Source organism: Urocampus carinirostris, chromosome 13, assembly GCF_059441175.1.
Source record: "Urocampus carinirostris isolate Australia breed hairy pipefish chromosome 13, RoL_Ucar_1.0, whole genome shotgun sequence".
NCBI classification, from domain to species: Eukaryota; Metazoa; Chordata; class Actinopteri; order Syngnathiformes; family Syngnathidae; genus Urocampus; species Urocampus carinirostris.
This window is the reverse complement of record NC_142361.1, coordinates 29,670,474-29,691,194: the sequence shown is the minus strand read 5'-3', so window position 1 is coordinate 29,691,194 and position 20,721 is coordinate 29,670,474. Positions and strand designations below refer to the sequence as shown.

Sequence of the window (20,721 nt, the reverse complement as noted above, 5' to 3'; positions counted from 1 at the left end):
ATTGCTAGATTGCTGTGACAATTAAATCAATGTTTGGAAAATGTTTTCTTCATTAAAATGGGGAATTGGGGCTTGTATGCTGGTTATAATATTAAATAAGCTACAGAAATCGTATTATTATGTAGTATAGTATTATGTAGTAGTATGCTTTCAAAACATTTATGAACAACTCTGTTCATTAAACCTAATTGCCCTGAAATCTACATGAATAAACATCTTATTTCCCTTTGTCTGCAGTTTGAAAACACAAATATATGAATTTCACACTTAAATGCAAACTTTCGTCAGTCTTGTTGACAAACATTCGCTTCCTCGTTGGCTGACGCAAAGCCCTGCAAAGTGTCTTGGGCTGGAAAGTGTACGCGCGCTGAAAATCACCTCGATAGCTGACACGGGCGGTGCTTATTAGGTTAACCTACGAAATGATGGCTCGCCGCCCTCTCGCGTTGCCCTCTGATGAGAAAACATTCGTCTATGATGACGTTACACAGTGTGACGTGCTCTTGAGAAAACTCAAAACCAGTTTCTCTCCACCCCGGTTATTTTTTGTTTACAAATACTTCCAAGGTGCCTTTTCATCGGGCTGGGGGTCCTCAACCAAAAATAACCCCTCTTCCAGGGACTAAGAGTGCTAAACAACTTGAATTTTCCTCCCTGGGGTGTTTATTATTAAGCCCCCTCCCCAGTCCCTTCGTCCCTTCACCAGGCGGCTTATGGACGCGCGGGTGTCCGAGTTGTTTTCTGCGGAAAATGGACACGACTGCGGCGGCTCTCGGACCGAAGTGAACCCGGGGGATGGTTGCAGACAGCCCCCTGCACCCAAAAAGGCTTCTGCCAAGAAGAGAAAACCGAATTTAAGACACTTTCGCAGCTACAAAGCGAGCAACAACACTCCTTTTCTGCCCCCTGAGGTAACGCTTGCCCCATGAGTAACGCTGGATAAACATGTTATTACACATTGAAAACAATATTTTTATTGACGAAAAAAACCTTTTGTGTTAGCATACCGTGATTACTTTAAGTTCGCTAATTTGACTTATACAAGTTTTTTATTGTTCATAAAACGTTTTTCAGAGTTAACACAGTTCGCCTGTTAGCATTAGCTGTGTTTGTAAATAGTGTGATACACGACGTATCGTATTGTACAGATATCACTTACAACGATATTTTTACCGCCTCTCTGGCAGACATTCTGTTTACTTTTATGTTGTATAGTTATATAATCAGGTGAACAATTGACTTATGGGTTAAAAATCGAGCAACCAAATATTTATTACTTATCAATTTGACCCAATAACAGTGGTTGTGTGGGGCTGGCCACGGTGCGGAGGTTCCGGGTTCAATTCCAGTTACCGAAGTCTCTCTGTGTGGAGTATGCACTGTGTTAAAGAGAGGTTGACTGGGATCGTGTATTGTGAGATTTTGGGAAACAACCTCCTTCCCTCAGACAGAGCATTGAAGATGGGTCGTGGCTGGGTTTTCAAACACGAAAACGAACAGAAGCACACGGCCAGGAAAACCAAGGAGGGGTTTTGTAAAGAGCATATCAAAGTTCTAGCATGGCCCAAGCCAGTCTCCCGACCTGAACCCAATCTCGTGGCATATCTTTGGAGAGAGCTCAAACTCCGTGTCTCTCAGCAACAGCCCAGAAACCTGACTGACTAGAGAAGATCTGTGTGGAGGAGTGGGCCCTGATCCCTCCTGCATGTTCTTCCCATGCATGTGTGGGTTTCCACCGGGCACTCCGGGTTATTCCTACATTCCAAGAACGTGCATGTCAGGTTAATAGGGTAATAGGGTAGATTGTCCCTGGGTTTGAATGAGTGAGCGACTTGCTTGCACCTGATTCAGTGTGTCTCACTGGTCAAAGAGTGCTCGTATGAGCTCCAGCACCCCTGCGACCCTAGTGACAATTAGCAGCGCAGAACATGGTTGTAATTCGACCAATTTTCCTGGGTTGTTTTACACAGAACGACCCAATTTTTTGCGTTGTTGTAAACCTGAGGTCACCAACATTTTTGAAGCAGAGGGCTCCTTTTTTACTGATTACCACAAAGGACTAAAAGTTTGATCACATGTTTCTAAAAAATGGTATTACTGTTATTATGTTATTACCAGGTTCTAATCACCAGCTTGGGTAAAATAGACCCAGTCAACCACTAAAATACCATGCCAGCAAGCATTCCTGGCAAATCACAATGATCCACCACTGGACTACTATTTTCAAAACCAGACTATGGGCTACTTTTGTTATTAGGTATCTTCCTTGTGCCTGTGGGCACCACTTCGGGGACCCCTGTTCTAAATAATATGACTCTGACTGATAGCTTTAAAATGATGTAATTTTGGGTGTATTATTTTAAACAAAATAACAAACCAAAACCTATTTTTTGTAGATGTCTTTCGTCCAAAAGCTACAAGATTAAACCATTTTTGTGGAGTTTGTTTCTGATAAATGACACGAAATTTTCAGTCAAATGAACCCAACTATTGGGTTGGTCGATTTTTGATCGAAACGTCAGTATTTTTTTATTCAACTGTTTAGTGTAGTTACATTGTTGTTATATGTGTGAAGTGAACGTTTAAGAAATTACCCCTATCTGGAGTTTTTAAATAACATTGAAAATGTAGAATGTTGGTAATAGTAAGCAAATGAATGGCTAAGTACACTATGAAAACTTTTTTTCAACAGTTTTGTAGAAATAACCCTACAAAAATGTATATATCTTTTTGTTTAGAATAAAAAAAATAGGTTCTTTTATACCAAAATGTCTCTTATTTTGCTATGTGTAAAACAACACAGAAATGAGGGTCAAATTGGTCCAAGTTTTATGGCCGTTCCATTTTTGTAGCAAAGAGTTTTATGGAATGGAATCTGACACATGTTTGTAACATCGTCATTATTAGGTGTGGGGTCGATATGTACTTTCATGACAGTAGTTTTTGAAACAATAAATCAACAATGTGAGCATAGAACATCTCTGGTGTGAACTGGATTTTTGAAATAATCATACCGTAACATTTTATTTTGCCGGGTATAATTGATCAAGTTTTTGAATAGTATAGACCACCAACTGAATGGTCTGAAACACTCTTTCTTTCAGTAATAGTGTTCAGCTCAGCTTTCAAACAGTCATGGTGTTCATGAAACTTAATAGCTGTTTTGTGTTTTTATTATAGACAAATTTACAAACTTTCTTTCTGTGTAACTGATGTTCTGTTCTTATCTCCCAGGTAGAAGAAGGGAATATAGAATATAAGGTAAGCCTTTTCATGCAGATCAATGCCACAATAACACATCAAATAAAGGTTGACTTGCTGATTTAATTAATTTCAACTTCAACATAATTGTCAAATATGCTAGATGCACAACGTACAGCATGGATGAAATTACTTGCAAGCATGCGATAAGGCACAATACAAATAACAGATAGCAGCAAGGACAAATAGCAGAAAATTTTCTTTTTGTGCAAAGTATAGCCGCAATGTAAATAGAGCAGTATTGCATTCAAAAGACAGAGGGGTGAGAGGTGGTATGGCAGGGAGAGAGTTCAGAGTCCTGACAGCTTGATGGACAAAGCTGTTTTGAAAATCTGCAGTCTTTTCCCTAATGGCAGCAGGTTGAAGAGGCTATGAGATGGCTGGGTGGCGTCACCTGCAATCCTGGTGGTCTTGCGGGGTTTAATCCAGCAACACACTTCAGTAGGGATATACATTATTTCCCTTGTAAAAAAAACAAAATAAAAAAACATTAGGTATTTTTGGGGTATTTTGTCAAGTAAATATCTTTTTTTTAGTGTAGTGTTTTTTTAAACTTAGGATCCATAAAGCTTTACACCCATATTCAATTTTATGAATAAAAATTGAATGCAGTTAAAGGCTACAATCTACATTATCATTTGTATTTATTTTATTCGTTATTTCCATGAGCCTTAATAGATATGCAGACCATTTCAGATCATATGCCATTGGTTGGATCTGAGTTTGAATATGTGTTCACTGTTTGCAATAACATTGTCTAAAATGTTTGAATATTTTATCTGCTTTTTACAACCTAAAATCACACACTTTAGTTCAGCCATTAAAGCAAAGCCCACAATGAGGTTAGATTGTGAAGAACATTTGTAGGTTGACATTTTTACAAGTCTATTTTTGTCGTCTCATATGTGGAAATTCAACACTGACACGGATTAGCAACTACAACAGTAGAATCGGGTTGTTCATTTCTGTAATATGTACACATCCTTTTTAGCTAAAGCTGGTGGATCCAACCCAAAGCCGTTTTGAGCACCTGGTGACGCAAATGAAATGGCGGCTCCAGGAGGGTCGCGGCGAAGCTGTATATCAGATCGGGGTGGAGGACAATGGCATGTTGGTGGGACTCCCCCAGGAGGACATGAAGGCGTCCCTCACAACTCTGCATAAGATGGCTGAGAAGTGAGCTTTAAAAACCCGTCCACCTGTCTATACTGTGTTACACATTGATATTTTACCAGCGTGTTTCTTTCTCCATCAGAGTTGGGGCTGACATCACAATCCTTCGACACGCAGAGGTGGACTACGACACTGATCAGCAACTCACCATCGCTGAAGTCCTCATTCGTAAAGTGCCAGATGATCAGCAGGTTAGCAAGACTAGAATGAAGACAATGATTCATGGTTTTTATCTCTGGTCAAATGCAGTACATTAACCCCTCATCATTTGCAATTATTGGGGACCAGAACCCCCCGCGATAAACGAAATCCGCTAATAAGTTTCCCTCCTCATTTTTAACAAGTGCAGCTTATTTTTAGTGGACTTTACAGCAAAGAAATGCCGCTTGGCATGACAAAATTTCTTCTGATGGTACCCACTCGCAGCAATAATCAACTGTGAATAATGGAACGTGGTCGCACATGTGTTGTTCATGAATTGAACCACCATGCATTACATAAATTTGCTTTCTCAACCTTGCTGGTAGCAATGGTAGCCTTTTGAATAATGGATGGTAGTCACACTAGTGCAGTTCATCTTAGGCAGGCCAAAATGGCACTTTTCATTGATCAGAACTGGAAAAAAAATGCATTTTACCTGCCCACACTCTCAGCCATAGTTAACTGGAGAAAATGGACACAACTGTGCATTACATTTTGGGCTGGCCTCTCGACAAAAGGCCCCCTGCCGATTCCTGCTCGCAGCAATACAGGATTGGCGTTTGAAGACTGCAGCTGCACTGGTCATTTTAGGTGGAAAGAACTGGGGGAAAAAAGGCTGCTACGCATGACACACTTTTGCTCTCGTGGCACTCGCTTTCGGGAATAGTCGACTGGGCATCATGGATAACACAAAACAGTAGTTTATTTTAGGTGTGCCACAATGGAACGCTTCAGCAACCTGAACTAGAAAAAATAAATTCCTTTTCCTGCCCATCCTTTCAGCCGTAGTTGACTGGATAATAGATTGCGGCCAAAACCGTGCATTATATCTTGGGCTGGCCATAACAGCAGACAAAAATGCCTTCTGCATGAGTGTAGTTTACTCAAGGGTTGATAAACAGAATGGCAATAAAATGGCGGCCAGGACTGACAAAAATAACTCTTGCTGCCCCAACTCGCAGCAATAGTCGACTGTAGATATTGGATCACTGTCACTTAGTGCCGTTCATTTGAGGCGGGCCACAATGGCACAGTTCGGCACCCAGACTGGGAAAAAAAATGTGCGCTGTGAGTGTGCATGCATGCAGTACACAGAAAGAAGGGTTTACATTTTTGTTGAATGTGTCTACATTTTGTAATGATCATTTTTCAAACCGCAATGCACTAACGCTGCCAATGCACTAACGCTGCCAAACAGCAAGGGATTACTGGATTAATTTTATTTTTCCTGCAGTTCCTGGACCTACGGGTTGCAGTACTCGGTAATGTGGACTCAGGTAAATCGACCCTGCTGGGGGTTTTGACGCAAGGCGAGCTGGATAATGGCCGAGGAAGAGCGCGACTCAACCTTTTCAGGCATCTCCATGAAATCCAGACGGGCCGAACATCTAGCATCAGCTTTGAGATCCTGGGTTTCAACAGCAAAGGAGAGGTGGGAAAAAAATAATCAATGAACATTTTGACTTTGGAGGCAAAGATAAATGTATAGTAAGTTTTTAAGAATAAAGGGCAATAAATGCCTGTTTTTTTCTAGGTAGTAAACTACAGCGAGTCTCGAACACCTGAGGAGATCTGTGAAAATGCTTCAAAAATGATCACATTCATCGATCTGGCGGGTCACCACAAATACTTGAAGACCACCATCTTTGGCCTCACCAGCTACTGCCCTGATTTCGCCATGCTCGTTGTCAGTGCAAATACCGGCATTGGTAAGTGACTAGGACTGGAGGTCAGTTAGCACCTTCCCTGTGATGACACTCGGTTGTTGCAGTGTTTGTCCCGCTCCGCCTGCACTGTAATCAGACTGCTGGGTGACTTTAAAAAGAGACGTGTTTTCCCCAAGTTGAACATTCTTTTACTTTCAACGACCAGAAAAAAAGGTTTCTCACCGCCCAGTGCCTCATTGCACTACAGGCATTTTCAACACAGTGTAAAAACTCGCCGCTGTCATTACAAGCAATTGGAACAATTCGCTCAGAGCGGGAAAATGCTTTTGTGGATACAGGCCCTAACTGTAGCTCATAAAATGGCCAGGTACTTGACCTGTAAGCCTTCATAGGAGCGATCATAAAAGCAGCAGCACTGACATTTAATACTCTAATTTACCAAATCATCAATATTAGTCTTCCATTTTATTACAATCAAAAGTAACATTGGTGATTTGGTCTGTTTACTGCAAATAATAGACGATTGGCATCGAAACAACACCTAGTTATTTTTAGTTAATTAGATGACAACCAGATTTTTTTTGTTTTTAACTATTGTCTCGTTTACCATGCTTTGTGGTTGTGACTTTTTTGGAGTGTCATTGCTTTTCGTAACTAGTGTATTTTTAATTCAATGATTTAAAAGAGCACACATTCTTTATAGAATATCTTGATTTTGCTCTGAAAACATAATAGATGATTTTAAAATGGAAAATAAAAATGGCCCTATTTGTGTATTTAAACTACAATAAAGTCAATGTCTGGATGGCTGATATATATAAGGCAGTGTGACTCTCTGGAGGCTGATGTGTGTGACTGGAAATTGTATGACACTAATTTTCCAACACCTGCTCCCTTCTGTAATTCTAGTAGCCATTATACAGAAATCAATTGCCATTTAATGTAGTACATGTGTAAAATTAGTCCTTTTTATCCTTGACTAAATTTGTTGAGCCAACCAGCTGATAGGTAATAACTTGAAATCTGACCTTATGTAACCAACCTAACACAGTTGCCAGCAGTGCCAGGTTTAAAAATAGAATATCCCTGTCAGCTGCTTTACATGCTGATATTACCAACACATGCGGAATGGACAATTGGTTCTAGGGGTGCGCTCAGCAGACACCCCGAATGAAACTGGTATATACCGAACTGCATTAGAAAGTGCTGATTATGATATGTTCATCTATCCATTATCTGCACCACTTATCCTTACTAATGTCACGGTGTGGAAGCCCATCACAGCTATCTTCAGGCAGTGGGCTGGTTGCCAGACCGTCACAGGGTACACAGAAACAAACAACTCACTCACACCTAAGGACAATTAGGACCGGCCAATTAACCTGACGTGCATGTTTTTGGAATTTGTTAAGAAACCGAAGTGCCTAGAGAAAACCCACGCAAGCATGAGGATAATATGCAAACTCCACACAGGAAGGCTGGTAGCTGGATTTGATCCCATGACCTCAAAACTTTGCCGCGAACTCACTAACAACGCAGCCGCCGTGCTGCCCATGACACATTCAATAGCTCCTAAAGTTTTCGTCTCGGTTATAAATAATTCCTGTTTGAAATGCGATTTGAACACACGCCCCTATAGAGACTTCAACCTAAACGCAGTGCCTTATAATGTATTTTAAATCCACAGACATCAACTGCACTGATAAGTATAAAAAATTGATTGATAAGGACTTTTTGTCATTAGGAACTTTTTGTCAGAAGCACTTTAGACCACTCCTGCTATAAGTTGTAGTAATTCTTGAAATTCGTTGAAATTTATGTCGCTGAACTGCACTGGTCAGTATAATATATTTATCTCAGTCATGGAAAATAGTTGTCAGAAGTAAGATTGTAATCCACATTCTGAATAGACTGCAACCTTAATACAGCGCCTTGGCCCCCTCAGCCATCCTAATGTGAATCACATTCATTCTTGAAATTTTTGTTGCTGAATTGCACTGGTCAGTACAATAGATTATTCTCAGTCATAGAAAGTGATTGTCAGAAGTGGGATATGAATCCACAACTGAAAAACAGACTGCAACCTCATCAGAGCACCTTAAACCGCTTGGCCATCCATACATGGATAGTGCACAATCTTGGAATTTCTGTCACTTAACTGCACTGGTCAGTACAATTATCTCAGCCATGGAAATTAATTGTAAGGAGTAAAATTTGAAGGCGCACCTCTGAAGAGACTGCAATCCTAAGGGGCCGGTCACACAGACATTTGCGGCTGAATCACGGCTAAAATTTTGCGGGTTTTTTTTGCCCGTGGTTGCCCGGGATGGAAAATGCGCAAAATTTGACAACCCGCCGTTCGTCTGTGGTATGGCCGGAAAAAAGACGCCGGCGACTGTTCCGCTTCCTCATCGCGTCATTTCTGCGTCATTTTCTCGTGTGGACCACGGGTATAAAAGCTCCCGAGCCGGTGTTGTGCCCAATCTCGGCAGGAATGTATTTATCGGGCTGTAGAATTCATAAACGCTCTAGTCACAGTCCCGTGAATATCAAGATTTCAAGCTATGGCATCATATTTATTTTATTATCTTGATAAGAAATGTCAAGAAATAAATATGGGTTAAGACGAGATCACTACGCTGACGGGGAGGGGTTTATTGAGGGTAATTGTTTTATCTATTTTTCTAATTATTCATTATCGATCAGTTCATAACACGTTACAAAGCTTAGGTGCCGGAACTCTTACTCTCGGCCAAAAGGCCAGGCTAAGGACCTAGCATCAAAGCCTTGCTACGACCATTGTTAATGCACCGAAAGATTTATTCGAAATGAAGAGAAACTACGCTGACGGTGATCCATGTTCACCCCCTTGACGTCACGAGCACAATGGTGTGCTCGGCAAATCGCGCTGTATATACGCGGAGAAAGGCGTTTGACTGTCACACGCGTAACACGCTAATTTCACGTAATAACACCGCGATACAGGCGCAGAACATGCTATTACCATGCTCCGCCCACGATTACCCGCTGAAATTTCCCGTCCTACCCATGCGTAACTACGCCCTGGCTGCGGCCAGAGCACGTCGTTCCGCGTCATTTCCGCGTCATTACCTCGTGTTGACCACGTGTGCGGCACGCGGTTTAACACGTGCTCAAACTTTTGAGCAGCTCAAAAGTTTTGAACGCGGCCAACCACGTGAAAATTTCCGACCGCGAGTAAAGCACTGCTCTATCTCGTCTATATGGCGGTCTCAAAACGTCCAACAGCGCCCAACGACATCTGCTTCACGGCCAGAAGTTTACGGCCGCGGTCCAGCCTCGATAAACTCGTGAAAGGCTGTGTCCACGCGCTCTCGAGATCGCGCTGCCACCCGCGCGCGAATTTCCGACCTCGTGTTATGCACTGCCGTAACTCGTCTGAATGGCGATCTCAATGCGTCCTATAGCGTCCGCCTCAAAGTCAGAAATTTCTGGCCGTGATTCAGCCACAAATGTCTGTGTGACCGGCCCCTAAAGCAACGCCTTGGACCACTTGGCCCTCTTGACACAATTTGGACTTATTCTCGAAATGTATGTACACCAAACTGCACTAGCCAGCACGTTAAATTTATTTAAGTCATTGAAAACTGATGTCAGAAATGGGATGTACATAGAGACTGCAATTTTTTTCACAGCGCTTTGAACAACCTGGCTATCCCAACAAGGATTGAAGCTATTCTTGAAATTTACATACACCAAATTGCACTGGTCAGTAGGATAATTTTGTGTCTCATGAAAAATTGTTCTCAGAAATGTTTTTTTTTTTTACCCATGCCATGCCTTCGACCGCTCAGCCATGCCGACATATTCTGTTCTCGGTTTTAAAATTTACATACACCGAATTTAATTGGTCTGTATGAAGAATTTATCTCAGTCATAGAATGTGATTGTCAGAACTGGACAAGGCTGAGGTCTTAAAGCAGTGCCTTCGACCGCATGGCCATCCAGACATATGTTGGACGCAGAGAGATTCAAAACCTATGACTCCATAGAGACCGCAAAACCACTTTTGACATCTCTGCTACCCTAGCATGTACTAAAACTCAGCTGCTTTACATGCTGATATTACAAACACATACAGATCCTTTGCCAGTGCGACAAATTCATCTTTGTCTATTAAAATCAATACAATTTGCGTACACTGAACTGTACTGGTCGCTAGGGACTTTAGTCACTACGATAAATAAGTCTTGGTCATCAAGAATTCCTGTCAGAGGTACAAATTGAACTCACGACTCAAGAGAGACCGCATCATGGACATAGTGCCTCTGACCACTCAGCCATCATGTAGCATACCACATACACAAAACTGCACAGGTCTGTACGAAACAATATCTGTCATATGTACTTAATGATCGCCGTCTTTGTTTTTAGCGGGCACCACAAGGGAACACCTGGGCCTGGCCTTGGCTTTGAAAGTTCCTATCTTTATCGTCATCAGCAAAGTGGACTTATGCACTCGTGCCGCTGTGGAACGAACAGTACGGCAGCTCGAAAGAGTCCTCAAACAACCGGGTTGCAACAAGGTGCCCATGGTGGTGGCCACAGCCGATGATAGCGTTGCTGCTGCTCAACAGTTTGCACAATCCCCCAAGTGTGTACCAACCTCTCAAATTCAACACAAGTACAGTGGTACCTCTTTATACGAGCACCTCCAAACAAGAATTTCGGTATACGAATGATATTCGCAACAACATGTTCCTGCTATACATTAGAAAATCCAGGTCTCAGAGGCTACCAAGACCACTCATGACCGCTCACCAACAGAATCAGCATTCCAGTTTGTGCAGGCAAACTACTATACGAAAAAGTAATTGGGCTGTAAAATGTTTAAATATGTACGTTCATGTAAAGTTACAGTAACTTTAATTTTACGTCTACGGTTAGTGCTTATGTATTATCAACAGTCTTTTGATCCCATGCCAATCAACCTCAGTCAATTGTGCCCCATGTTAATGCTTACATTAACCCCTTAAAGTTTTGACTGCTTGCCGTCTGACTGTTGAGAAGCAAATATGTGTCTGTACGATGTTACCAGGCACTGAAATTCATCATGCTACATATCAATGGAAAGCTTAAACCCATGGGATTGAATGTAAATGTAAATGGTCTGCATTTATATCGTACTTTTCAAGTCTATGAAAACCCCCCAAAGCGCTTCACAATGTGCTTCACACTTTTCCCTTTTACACACTAACTAACCGATACCAGCATCAGCCATGCAAGGCAACTACCTGCTATCGAGGGCGTTAGGGATTAAGTGTCTTGCCCAAGGACGCTTCGACATGTAACAAGGAGCCGGGAATCGAACCTGCGACCTCCTGATCCCAAGACGAGCTAATGCCGCCCTAATTCAAGATATGATGACCATTTCTACTTGTTAAAAAAACATCACAATCAGTCTAAAACAAGATAGCTGAAAACTAATCCGGCACAGCTCACCAAAGACGTCATTGTCAGGGATTACCAGAACAGAGCAGGAGACCCCAGAGCGTTCGTACAATTCTTTATTTGGGGAAGCGTACAGGGTTAGCGGGAGACGCGATGACCGTCGAACGTCAGCAGCAACGCTGTGAAGACAGCTTCGGGACACGTAGCCAATCGTAGCGTGGGACGAAGGCAGGTCGAGTTTACCAGGACTGAAGAGAGGATCGTAGCGTGGGACGAAAGCAGGTCGAATCGGAGGCAGGCAGAATCAGGTAAACAAGGCACAGGTAATCGGGAGCGTCATACGGGGTACAGATGTTAATCCTCCGACAAGAAGTTCTCCGTGTAACGCGTTTAAAAGGGGAGCATTGACCAATCAGGAAGCACATTCCAGCGCGCCACATGATTCCCCCAGGTGACTCCACCTGGGTAATCATGACAGAACCCCCCCCTCAAGGAACGGCTCCAGAAGTTGCCCAGGGAAAAAAATAAAATTAAATTAAAATAAACCCACGACACATCACAGAGTAACACAGGGAAATCAGGAGAGTCAACTCAGGACAGGAAGAATCAGACAGGACAGGCGGATTCAGAAGAGTCCAGACTCAGGGGGGTCGGATACAGAAGAGTCCAGACTCAGGGGGGTCAGATTCAGAAGAGTCCAGACTCAGGGGGGTCAGATTCAGAAGAGTCCAGACTCAGGGGGGTCAGATTCAGAAGAGTCCAGACTCAGGGGGGTCGAACAGGCAGGCATGGGGGTCGAACAGGCAGGCATGGGAGTCGAACAGGCAGGCATGGGAGTCGAACAGGCAGGCATGGGAGTCATTGCGCAGTCATACGGCCGGAGGTGCCTTAGCCAATTTCGCCACGTCGCAAAGGACTTGCCGAACTGCACATTCTGAATGGGAATTGCGCTGCTGATTCAGGCTATCATGGTCAGGGGGCAAATGTACGAACGCGGGGTCCATTCTGGTCGGAGGATTCTGTCAGGGATTACCAGAACAGAGCAGGAGACCCCAGAGTGTTCGTACAATTCTTTATTTGGGGAAGCGTACAGGGTTAGCGGGAGACGCGATGACCGTCGAACGTCAGCAGCAACGCTGTGAAGACAGCTTCGGGACACGTAGCCAATCGTAGCGTGGGACGAAGGCAGGTCGAGTTTACCAGGACTGAAGAGAGGATCGTAGCGTGGGACGAAAGCAGGTCGAATTGGAGGCAGGCAGAATCAGGTAAACAAGGCACAGGTAATCGGGAGCGTCATACGGGGTACAGATGTTAATCCTCCGACAAGAAGTTCTCCGTGTAACGCGTTTAAAAGGGGAGCATTGACCAATCAGGAAGCACATTCCAGCGCGCCACATGATTCCCCCAGGTGACTCCACCTGGGTAATCATGACAGTCATCTTGCATCATAAGGCAACCATCGGCTCCTTACATCCGCAAGAGTCTAGTAGTGAATCCAACCAAGTGAAATATTTACTCCAAAACACAATAATGCCGACACATGAAAAAAAATCTGCCTAAAAGCATTTGTGCATCCTTTAAGAGATCAAAACGGTCCATAGTCTCCAAACGGTTCAAGAACAGCTTTCAATTTACTTTGGGCACGTCTTGGATTTGGATTTTAGGCGAATTTTAATGGACCGTTAAGGGGTTAACAAACACTACACGGCACCTATTTATTCACAGCAAGACAAAATATGTAGAATGATGTGACAATACAAGGAATTTATGATGGCATTCTCGTTTGCTACCAATAGCAGATGATCTGGATTAGAGCCGAAGTAGGCACGACGAGATCTGTCTTTTTTAATGCTTTTTTCCCCCCCAGTATAAAAATTGTTATATGGCCTACACAATTTAAAATGATCAAAAAATGTATAAAATACAGGGGAAATTGACTGGTATGCAGGTTCTCCGTCACGCGGCCTTGCAAACACCCTCCACCCTTTTTACAGCAGCATGCAGAAACCTCCGTTACGCTGACTTCCTCTCCGGTTAGAGCGCAAAATCACCTCGCATTTTATTTTGATAATATAAGCTTATTTATCTTATTACTGTATTTTTTTATGTTTAATTGCTATCTGAATTTGTTGTTAGTAATCAAGAATATGGGTTTAATAGCTTTTTGGGGTTCACTCGAATGCTTTTGGGAGGACGCAAATGAACCAATTAGTTTTGATTATTTCATATCAGAAAAATTGACTCAGAGAAGCTGCAAGCACGATGCTGGAAAGAATGAAGCTCGTATGAAGAGGGAACCACTGTAAAAAACTTTGTATATGCTGCTTGCTCTCATTTGGCGTAACATTTCAGTATTTTTGTGCTAATAGAAATACAGTGTGTTAATGGTTTGACTTTTCCACCCGGCAGCGTGACACCTGTCTTCACGGTGTCCAGTGTGTCAGGGGAGAATCTGGACTTGCTCAAGGTTTTCTTCAACATTATTCCTCCTCTCAGCAACAGCAAGGAGCAAGAAGAGCTAATGCAGCAGCTAACAGAATTTCAGGTAAAGGATTAACATTGATTAAATCTCTTGCCTCTTGGGGATCTTGAACTTACAATTGTTTGACAACTTAATAGGTTTGCTGAGTTTAGAGGCGCCGCAATAGCTTTGCAAGTGCTCTGACTTAATCAAAGAAGTAACGCTCTACTCACTACGAACAAATATATATTCAGCCCTAAAACATAATTTTCTGCAACCTATCAATAAACACCCTATAACATCAATATATTTAATCATTAAACATACGTCATTGTCATGAGAAAAACAGTAATCTGTAAAAAAAATCCCTTTTTCTTGTCAGGATGAGAAAACAATATTAAGAGGAATTACTTTTCATCCTCCAAATGTTTGTTTAACATATGTGCTGTGTTTTAAATCTTTATTACTGGTACTGTATATCATTTAACATGTTAATTTAACACAAAACCACAAGAGGGCGCTCTAAGCCTGTGTTGATCATTTCAACCATGCCCTGTTATGGAGGGACATTTTTTGAAGCAAAAGCAGGAAATCGGCTTTTCTTCCACTACCTCCCGAGTTGGAGGAGTTGTTTACTGATAAAAGTGACACCGAGGATGAATATTGGATTGGATTTGGTGATTTGAAGTGAAGCTGATAGTTTGGGAAGCAGGTTCTTTATGCCAGAGTTATCTAAATAACTTTTAATATTTTATGTCATAACGCACGTATTCAAGCGTGTCTAAGATATATGCACATACAGACGCTGTCCTACTTACGAACAAGATACGTTCCGGACGATCGTTCATAAGTTGAATTTGTTCGTAAGTTGCTTCAGTGCTAAATTTTGTATGGAATGTATGTTTAAGGTATATATGAGTATGTTTAAGGCTTGTATAAGTAACCTGTATTGTTTGGTACTAAAAAATAAACATTTAATGAAATAATATGCTCTATAAAGATAAATAGAGTTACGTTTAACTAACTTTTGGAAGATGAGCCTCAAGAATTTGGCCTCTTCCTCCTTTGTAGTAGAAAGTGGCCGAAATAAAGTGACTATTTTCTCAACCGCATCAAGCTTTCTTATTCCACTTTCATTTCAAAAGAAACGCTCGCCTCTTCTTTACACTTTACAGCAACCATATTGAATGGACGCGAGATATTAAACAATACAAATGTCAAAGTTGTTAGCGCGCTGGAGATACAATATAGTATGTTTACAGACAAACTGGGAAGGGGAAGACGGATTTCTTCATGGTGGATGCTGGGTGAGCTCTCACAGCGCTACACGCCGGTAGCGGTGAAAATAAGCACTCAAGTACTGCCCTGTACTCCGAAAAGGGTGCACAATACAAAATCTAACTTACAGCAATGTCTGGATATTTTTCGACATCCCTAAAAAATGTTCGTATCAACCGTCACGGTAGTATACCGTACACTTATTCAGCCTGTTATTCTCAATGGTATTTTTGTATTAAATTCAAGATGACATGTTTTTGGTGTTGGATTTAAAAACAAAAAATCCGACTTATACTCCACGTGCGACTTATGTATGTTTTTCCTTCCTAATTATGCTTCTTGGGCTAGTCGACCTATACTTCGGAGCGACTTATAGTCCAGAAAATACGTTAATAGAATGACATTTATATGTTCAACAGAGGTCACTTACAGCCTCACTGATGTTTAAAAGAAGCATTGTTTTCATTATTTGACAAGGACTTCTAAGCTTTGTTGCGAAACATTCCCTTACCCATACAAGAGAATCAGGCTGCCCACTCCCAAATTTCATCTTGTCGCTTGCATAATTTGCCTTAACAAGAAACAACCAAACAGGATGAGCCCCCTTGAAGTAGCCAGAATGCTGATTTTAGATAAATACTGATACTTGAAGCCTTCGCTTTATCACACCTCGATCATAATTAGAACCAATTGTACCAGTGATATCGCAATATTTGTGACTGTCTTTCAGGTGGATGAAATCTACACTGTGCCAGAAGTGGGGACGGTGGTGGGCGGGACATTATCCAGGTCAGTTTGTCTGCAATGACCAATCAAAAGCCCCAAATGCGTTTTTGACCGTGTTTCGGATCGCAGTGGTGTTTGCCGCGAGGGGGACGATCTGGTTGTCGGGCCTACGGATACGGGCCGGTTCCACAAGTTGACTGTGGGCAGCATCCAAAGGAACCGCTCGGCATGCCGAGTTCTCCGTGCCGGACAGGCTGCCACGCTGGCGCTTGGAAATTTTAACCGCACGTTATTGCGAAAGGTGAGCCTCAGTAACTTGTCTATGCGAGTATTCGTCGGTCAATGCGGTGTTTCTCATCTTGTTCTTACTTAACAGGGGATGGTGATGGTGAGTCCAGAGATGGACCCGACCATCTGCTGGATATTCGAAGCTGAGATTGTGCTGCTCTTTCACTCCAAGACTTTCCACAAAGGCTTCCAGGTGACCGTCCACATAGGTAACGTCAGGCAGACCGCTACTGTGGAGGCCGTCTATGGCAAGGTGAGTGCTTGAATAAACAGGCTGATTGGATTCCAATGCTCTTTTTGATTCAGTAAAGAAGTACCGTATTTTTATGACCATACCCCGCACATAAGTCTCCGATTTTATTCAAATCGTGCAGCGCACCTTGTCTCTCTTGTGTGATTGCCATCAAATACCGCTTGCGCTGAAGAGGACGCGTGACATCACACGCAATGAATTGTTAGCGGAAGTCCTTATGGATGATAACGCTCTGGCGTATCCAGCAATTTGAAAGTTATTGTGCTACCGGAGGCGGAACAGAGTTTTCCCCTCAAATATTCAAATCGTGAGATCGTTCACATTTCAGAGTAAATACGATATGTATATGATCTCCTGGGTCTTTTATGCCTTCTCCTGTCTTTGCGAGAAGTCTCCCACAACAAGCAGAAAAGGACCCCCACCACTTTAGGAAATGTAGTTGTATAATGAAAAGAAAACACAAACTAAAACCTGCTCCCCTATTTCGTGATTTATGCTAAGAACAGCAAGACCAGTGAGCCATTCCTGAGACATGGTTGACCATAGGTACAACTTTATCAACTTTTGTTCCAAAGAGTTCCTTTCTGCCATAGCCACTGTAACTGGCGGAGTGAGACACATGGGCAGCAGTTGGCCAGTATTTTCAAGTTATGAATAATGTCTGTTATTTATAAAACAGTAGCTGCCAATTTTTTTCATGTATAGTAGTAATACGGACATTATTCCCCCTCCAGTCAAAGGTGAAGTGTCTCCCATGCCGCCCTTCCCCTACGCTTTTCTTCGTCTCAGCCTCAGTCTCTCCGCCCCCCTTCGCATTAAGCAGGGCCATCAAAGCTGCAACGAAGGGGCGCCCATTTGACAATAGGCAATGACATATGTTGTTAGATAATACAAACCCGCTTGGTGGTGCACTTTTATTGTCATTGATTTTTTTTCATTTTTTTTAGAAGATCTTGTGCCGCGTCCCATGTGTCATGGTAAAAATGCCACCCCGGGCGACTCCCCGCCACTGACTTGACATCACATGCAATGCATTGTTTGGGAAAGACTTCAGAGATTTTAATGCCGTAGTCTATCTAGCAATTTAAAAGTTATTGTTATCTTCTTGGTGCTTTCATTTCATGAAACTATCATTTTCCCACCTTGACCAGGACTACGGTGGCGTAGAAACTCACAGCGAATTACAATGAAACAAATAGATTGTCGACGCTTGGGCGGAACTGTTCAGGCTTACGTAAAGTGACTCTGAACGTGACTCTGAAAATGAAGAAAACTAATCTTTTAATGGAGATTGAGCATAGCTGTTCTGGTCAGAAACAGAGAATGAGGATTTTGACGGTTATATTATGGGCAGCTGACATGAATTTCTAACATTTTGCTGTTGTGGGTACCCTTAAATTCCAAAAACCTCACAAAAGAAAAAAAAATTGGTGCAGTTCGGTCACTTTGAGTCTCCATAGTTTGTAATCTTCCTTGTGGTTTGTAGTACTGGTTTTGTGTTGAACTACAGAATACAGTGATATTTAGTTCAAATATTGCACGGTGCCCCCCTTTGAAGAAAAGCATTTAAAAAAAGAACAGGAAGAAAAAAATCCTAGCAACAAAAAACATTGAATAACATCTCAAAATTATTCCCCCTACCCAAATAATTATTGGTTATGGGTATCGGTAAAAAAAAGTTATTGTATATCTTTGATATCACAGTTCACGGAACACTTAACCGCTAGGGTCTTGGGGGCACCGTTTCCTATAGTGTTTCTCTGGTAAGTACAGCCTGGTGGCGCACATCCCTCTCCAGGGGGTGTTTTTGGGTAGAAGGCTTTTACTTCCCCATATGATACAAATAGTACTCGTTTTCAAGGTTACCAGTAGCAGGGGAAGTTACCTTAACTGACTCAGATACAGCACCTTCATCATCTGGTCACTATTGTTTTTTGGTGTAAAGTGTCATCCCGCTTTTCAGAAATTTGAATATGTACTTGTAACCCTAGTTCAACAGACTCCTCAGTATTTATTTAAGCCAACATATACCGCGTAGTATATGTGACATTTAGTGCTATTAACTGCTGTGTACATCAAATCTTTATTTTCTATTTAAGTAGGCCAACTGTGAATAAGTTACAGGTATTGTAATATGTTTGTCTTACAAATGATGTGCAAAAGTGTTAAAACTGCCAACTTTTCGGCGTTTTACAGGAGGAGCTTAGGACGGGGGAGAAGGCGGGCGTCCAGTTCAAATTCCTCAAGCATCCCGAGTATCTAAAGCTGGGGGCCAAAGTGTTATTCAGGGAGGGCGTCACCAAGGGAGTCGGCCACATCACCAAGCTTCACCCCATCGCGCAATATTCACACGATCCGGACAGCGACGAAGAGGAAGATGACGATTAGGAAGTGAACACTCGGCACATCTCCGTCCTGCAAAAACTCACGAGCGTTCTTTGGTTTTGTATTTCGTTTTTTTACACAGGCAAGTTCCCGTGAAAACAAAAAAAAAAACACAACAGTGAATGTGTAAAGGAGTTACGGCAGCTGCACTGGGACAAACAACTCAGCTCCCAAAGTATTGCACTACTCTAAAACTGATTCATTTCAGGATAAAGGTAAAGTTTTTGTTATTATTTTGCAGAGAAACCATCCCAACGACGTTTTTACCCAAAAAGAATATTGCAGTATTTGGTGTTGGCAAGTGAAAATATAAATGAAAAATGCATTTCCATAAAAACATTGAAGAAATCTGGTGATACCGTTTTACAATATTTTACCATGGTTGTAGTTTTTATAATGGGAATCAAACTGAATTTTTTTAAATGTATTCATGCTGACAATATCAAACTTGCTCCAATTTCCTTTCCTAGATCATTGCTGCAATATTATTGTAAAATTTAAAAAGAAAGTATTTATTTTCCCCCACAACCATATTCACGCGTCACTTTTTCACTTATAAGGCTAACAGCTCCGCTTCAACCCATCAATAAATAAATCCAAGTCACAATAATTGGGAGACATTAGTGTCACATAGCATCCCAAGCACAACCTTTGGGTTGTGAGCTCCCCCCATTCGCACTGATGACATACATCCAACAGCTGATTTCTGATTCCTTTAAAGAGCATTACGTCTAAAGAATAATTTTCAGTAGACCCCCGGGATATGAAAGGTAATTACTTGTCGTCCTCCGCATATTCATTTAACACAAACGGAATGGCTCGGCATAGCCGGGCATTCTCCTAGGCCTAGGTTGTTGGCGTTGATAGTGAGCCTGGCCGAAAGTGCAATTTCCTTCAGAAGAGCCAGAATTCCCATCCCTGATCACGCGTCCGAAAATGACCTCGCATAAATAACTTGCGAGCCGAATAACCCCTCCTGCCCGGCACTCATGAAAGAAGCACCGCCTGGAGCTAATGCCACCAAAATGATAACAATTCAAACGGCCAACCTCACCAGTTTTCACCACCAATGAGCAATGCCTATGCATGCACCGCTCGGTCAAATGGCCAATTGTAATGCACACGTTTCAGGAAACCACTGCCCCCAGATAGAATGCCCAGCATTGCCATGGCACACTTATTGATCTTGTTTGTATTTATTGAGGGTCTTGACACAAAACCTTGGTTACAACACTCCTAGAGCCCTAAAGTACAACTGTGTAAATTTCCACAGAAATCAGTAGCTGTTTCGGAGTCTATAAGTAAAATACGAACACACCCACACAAATCGAAATGTATAAATAGATTTAGAGTACAAGTTTAGATTAGATGTAGAAGTTTGGATTAGATGGAGTAGATACTGGTTGTGAGCAGTTCTTCTGAAAAGTTTATTCAACAGAAACAGAATATTCTGGGCTATGAGAGAGGTACAGAACAATGCTGTATCTTTTCTAAAATCACTTTTATACTAGTGGGGAGATCTATGACAAACGTTAGAAGTAGTAGAAAAGTAAAAAAAAACCCTGTTTCACACCATCCCTTTGCCTGGCGAGTACTGA

General features: G+C 42.1%; 1 protein-coding gene across 1 annotated transcript; it reads left to right on the top strand.

The window, feature by feature from the left end:
- The first annotated feature begins 489 nt into the window (after positions 1-489).
- On the top strand, positions 490-20,442 carry gtpbp2a (GTP binding protein 2a). Its single transcript, XM_088351533.1, has 12 exons — positions 490-911; positions 3,235-3,261; positions 4,253-4,437; positions 4,517-4,625; positions 5,870-6,067; positions 6,170-6,344; positions 10,716-10,935; positions 14,142-14,277; positions 16,202-16,260; positions 16,327-16,498; positions 16,574-16,738; positions 18,935-20,442. Exons 1-12 carry the CDS (start codon positions 714-716, stop codon positions 19,124-19,126), a joined length of 1,836 nt encoding a protein of 611 aa, XP_088207659.1. The 5' UTR covers positions 490-713; the 3' UTR covers positions 19,127-20,442.
- Positions 20,443-20,721: the final 279 nt, after the last annotated feature.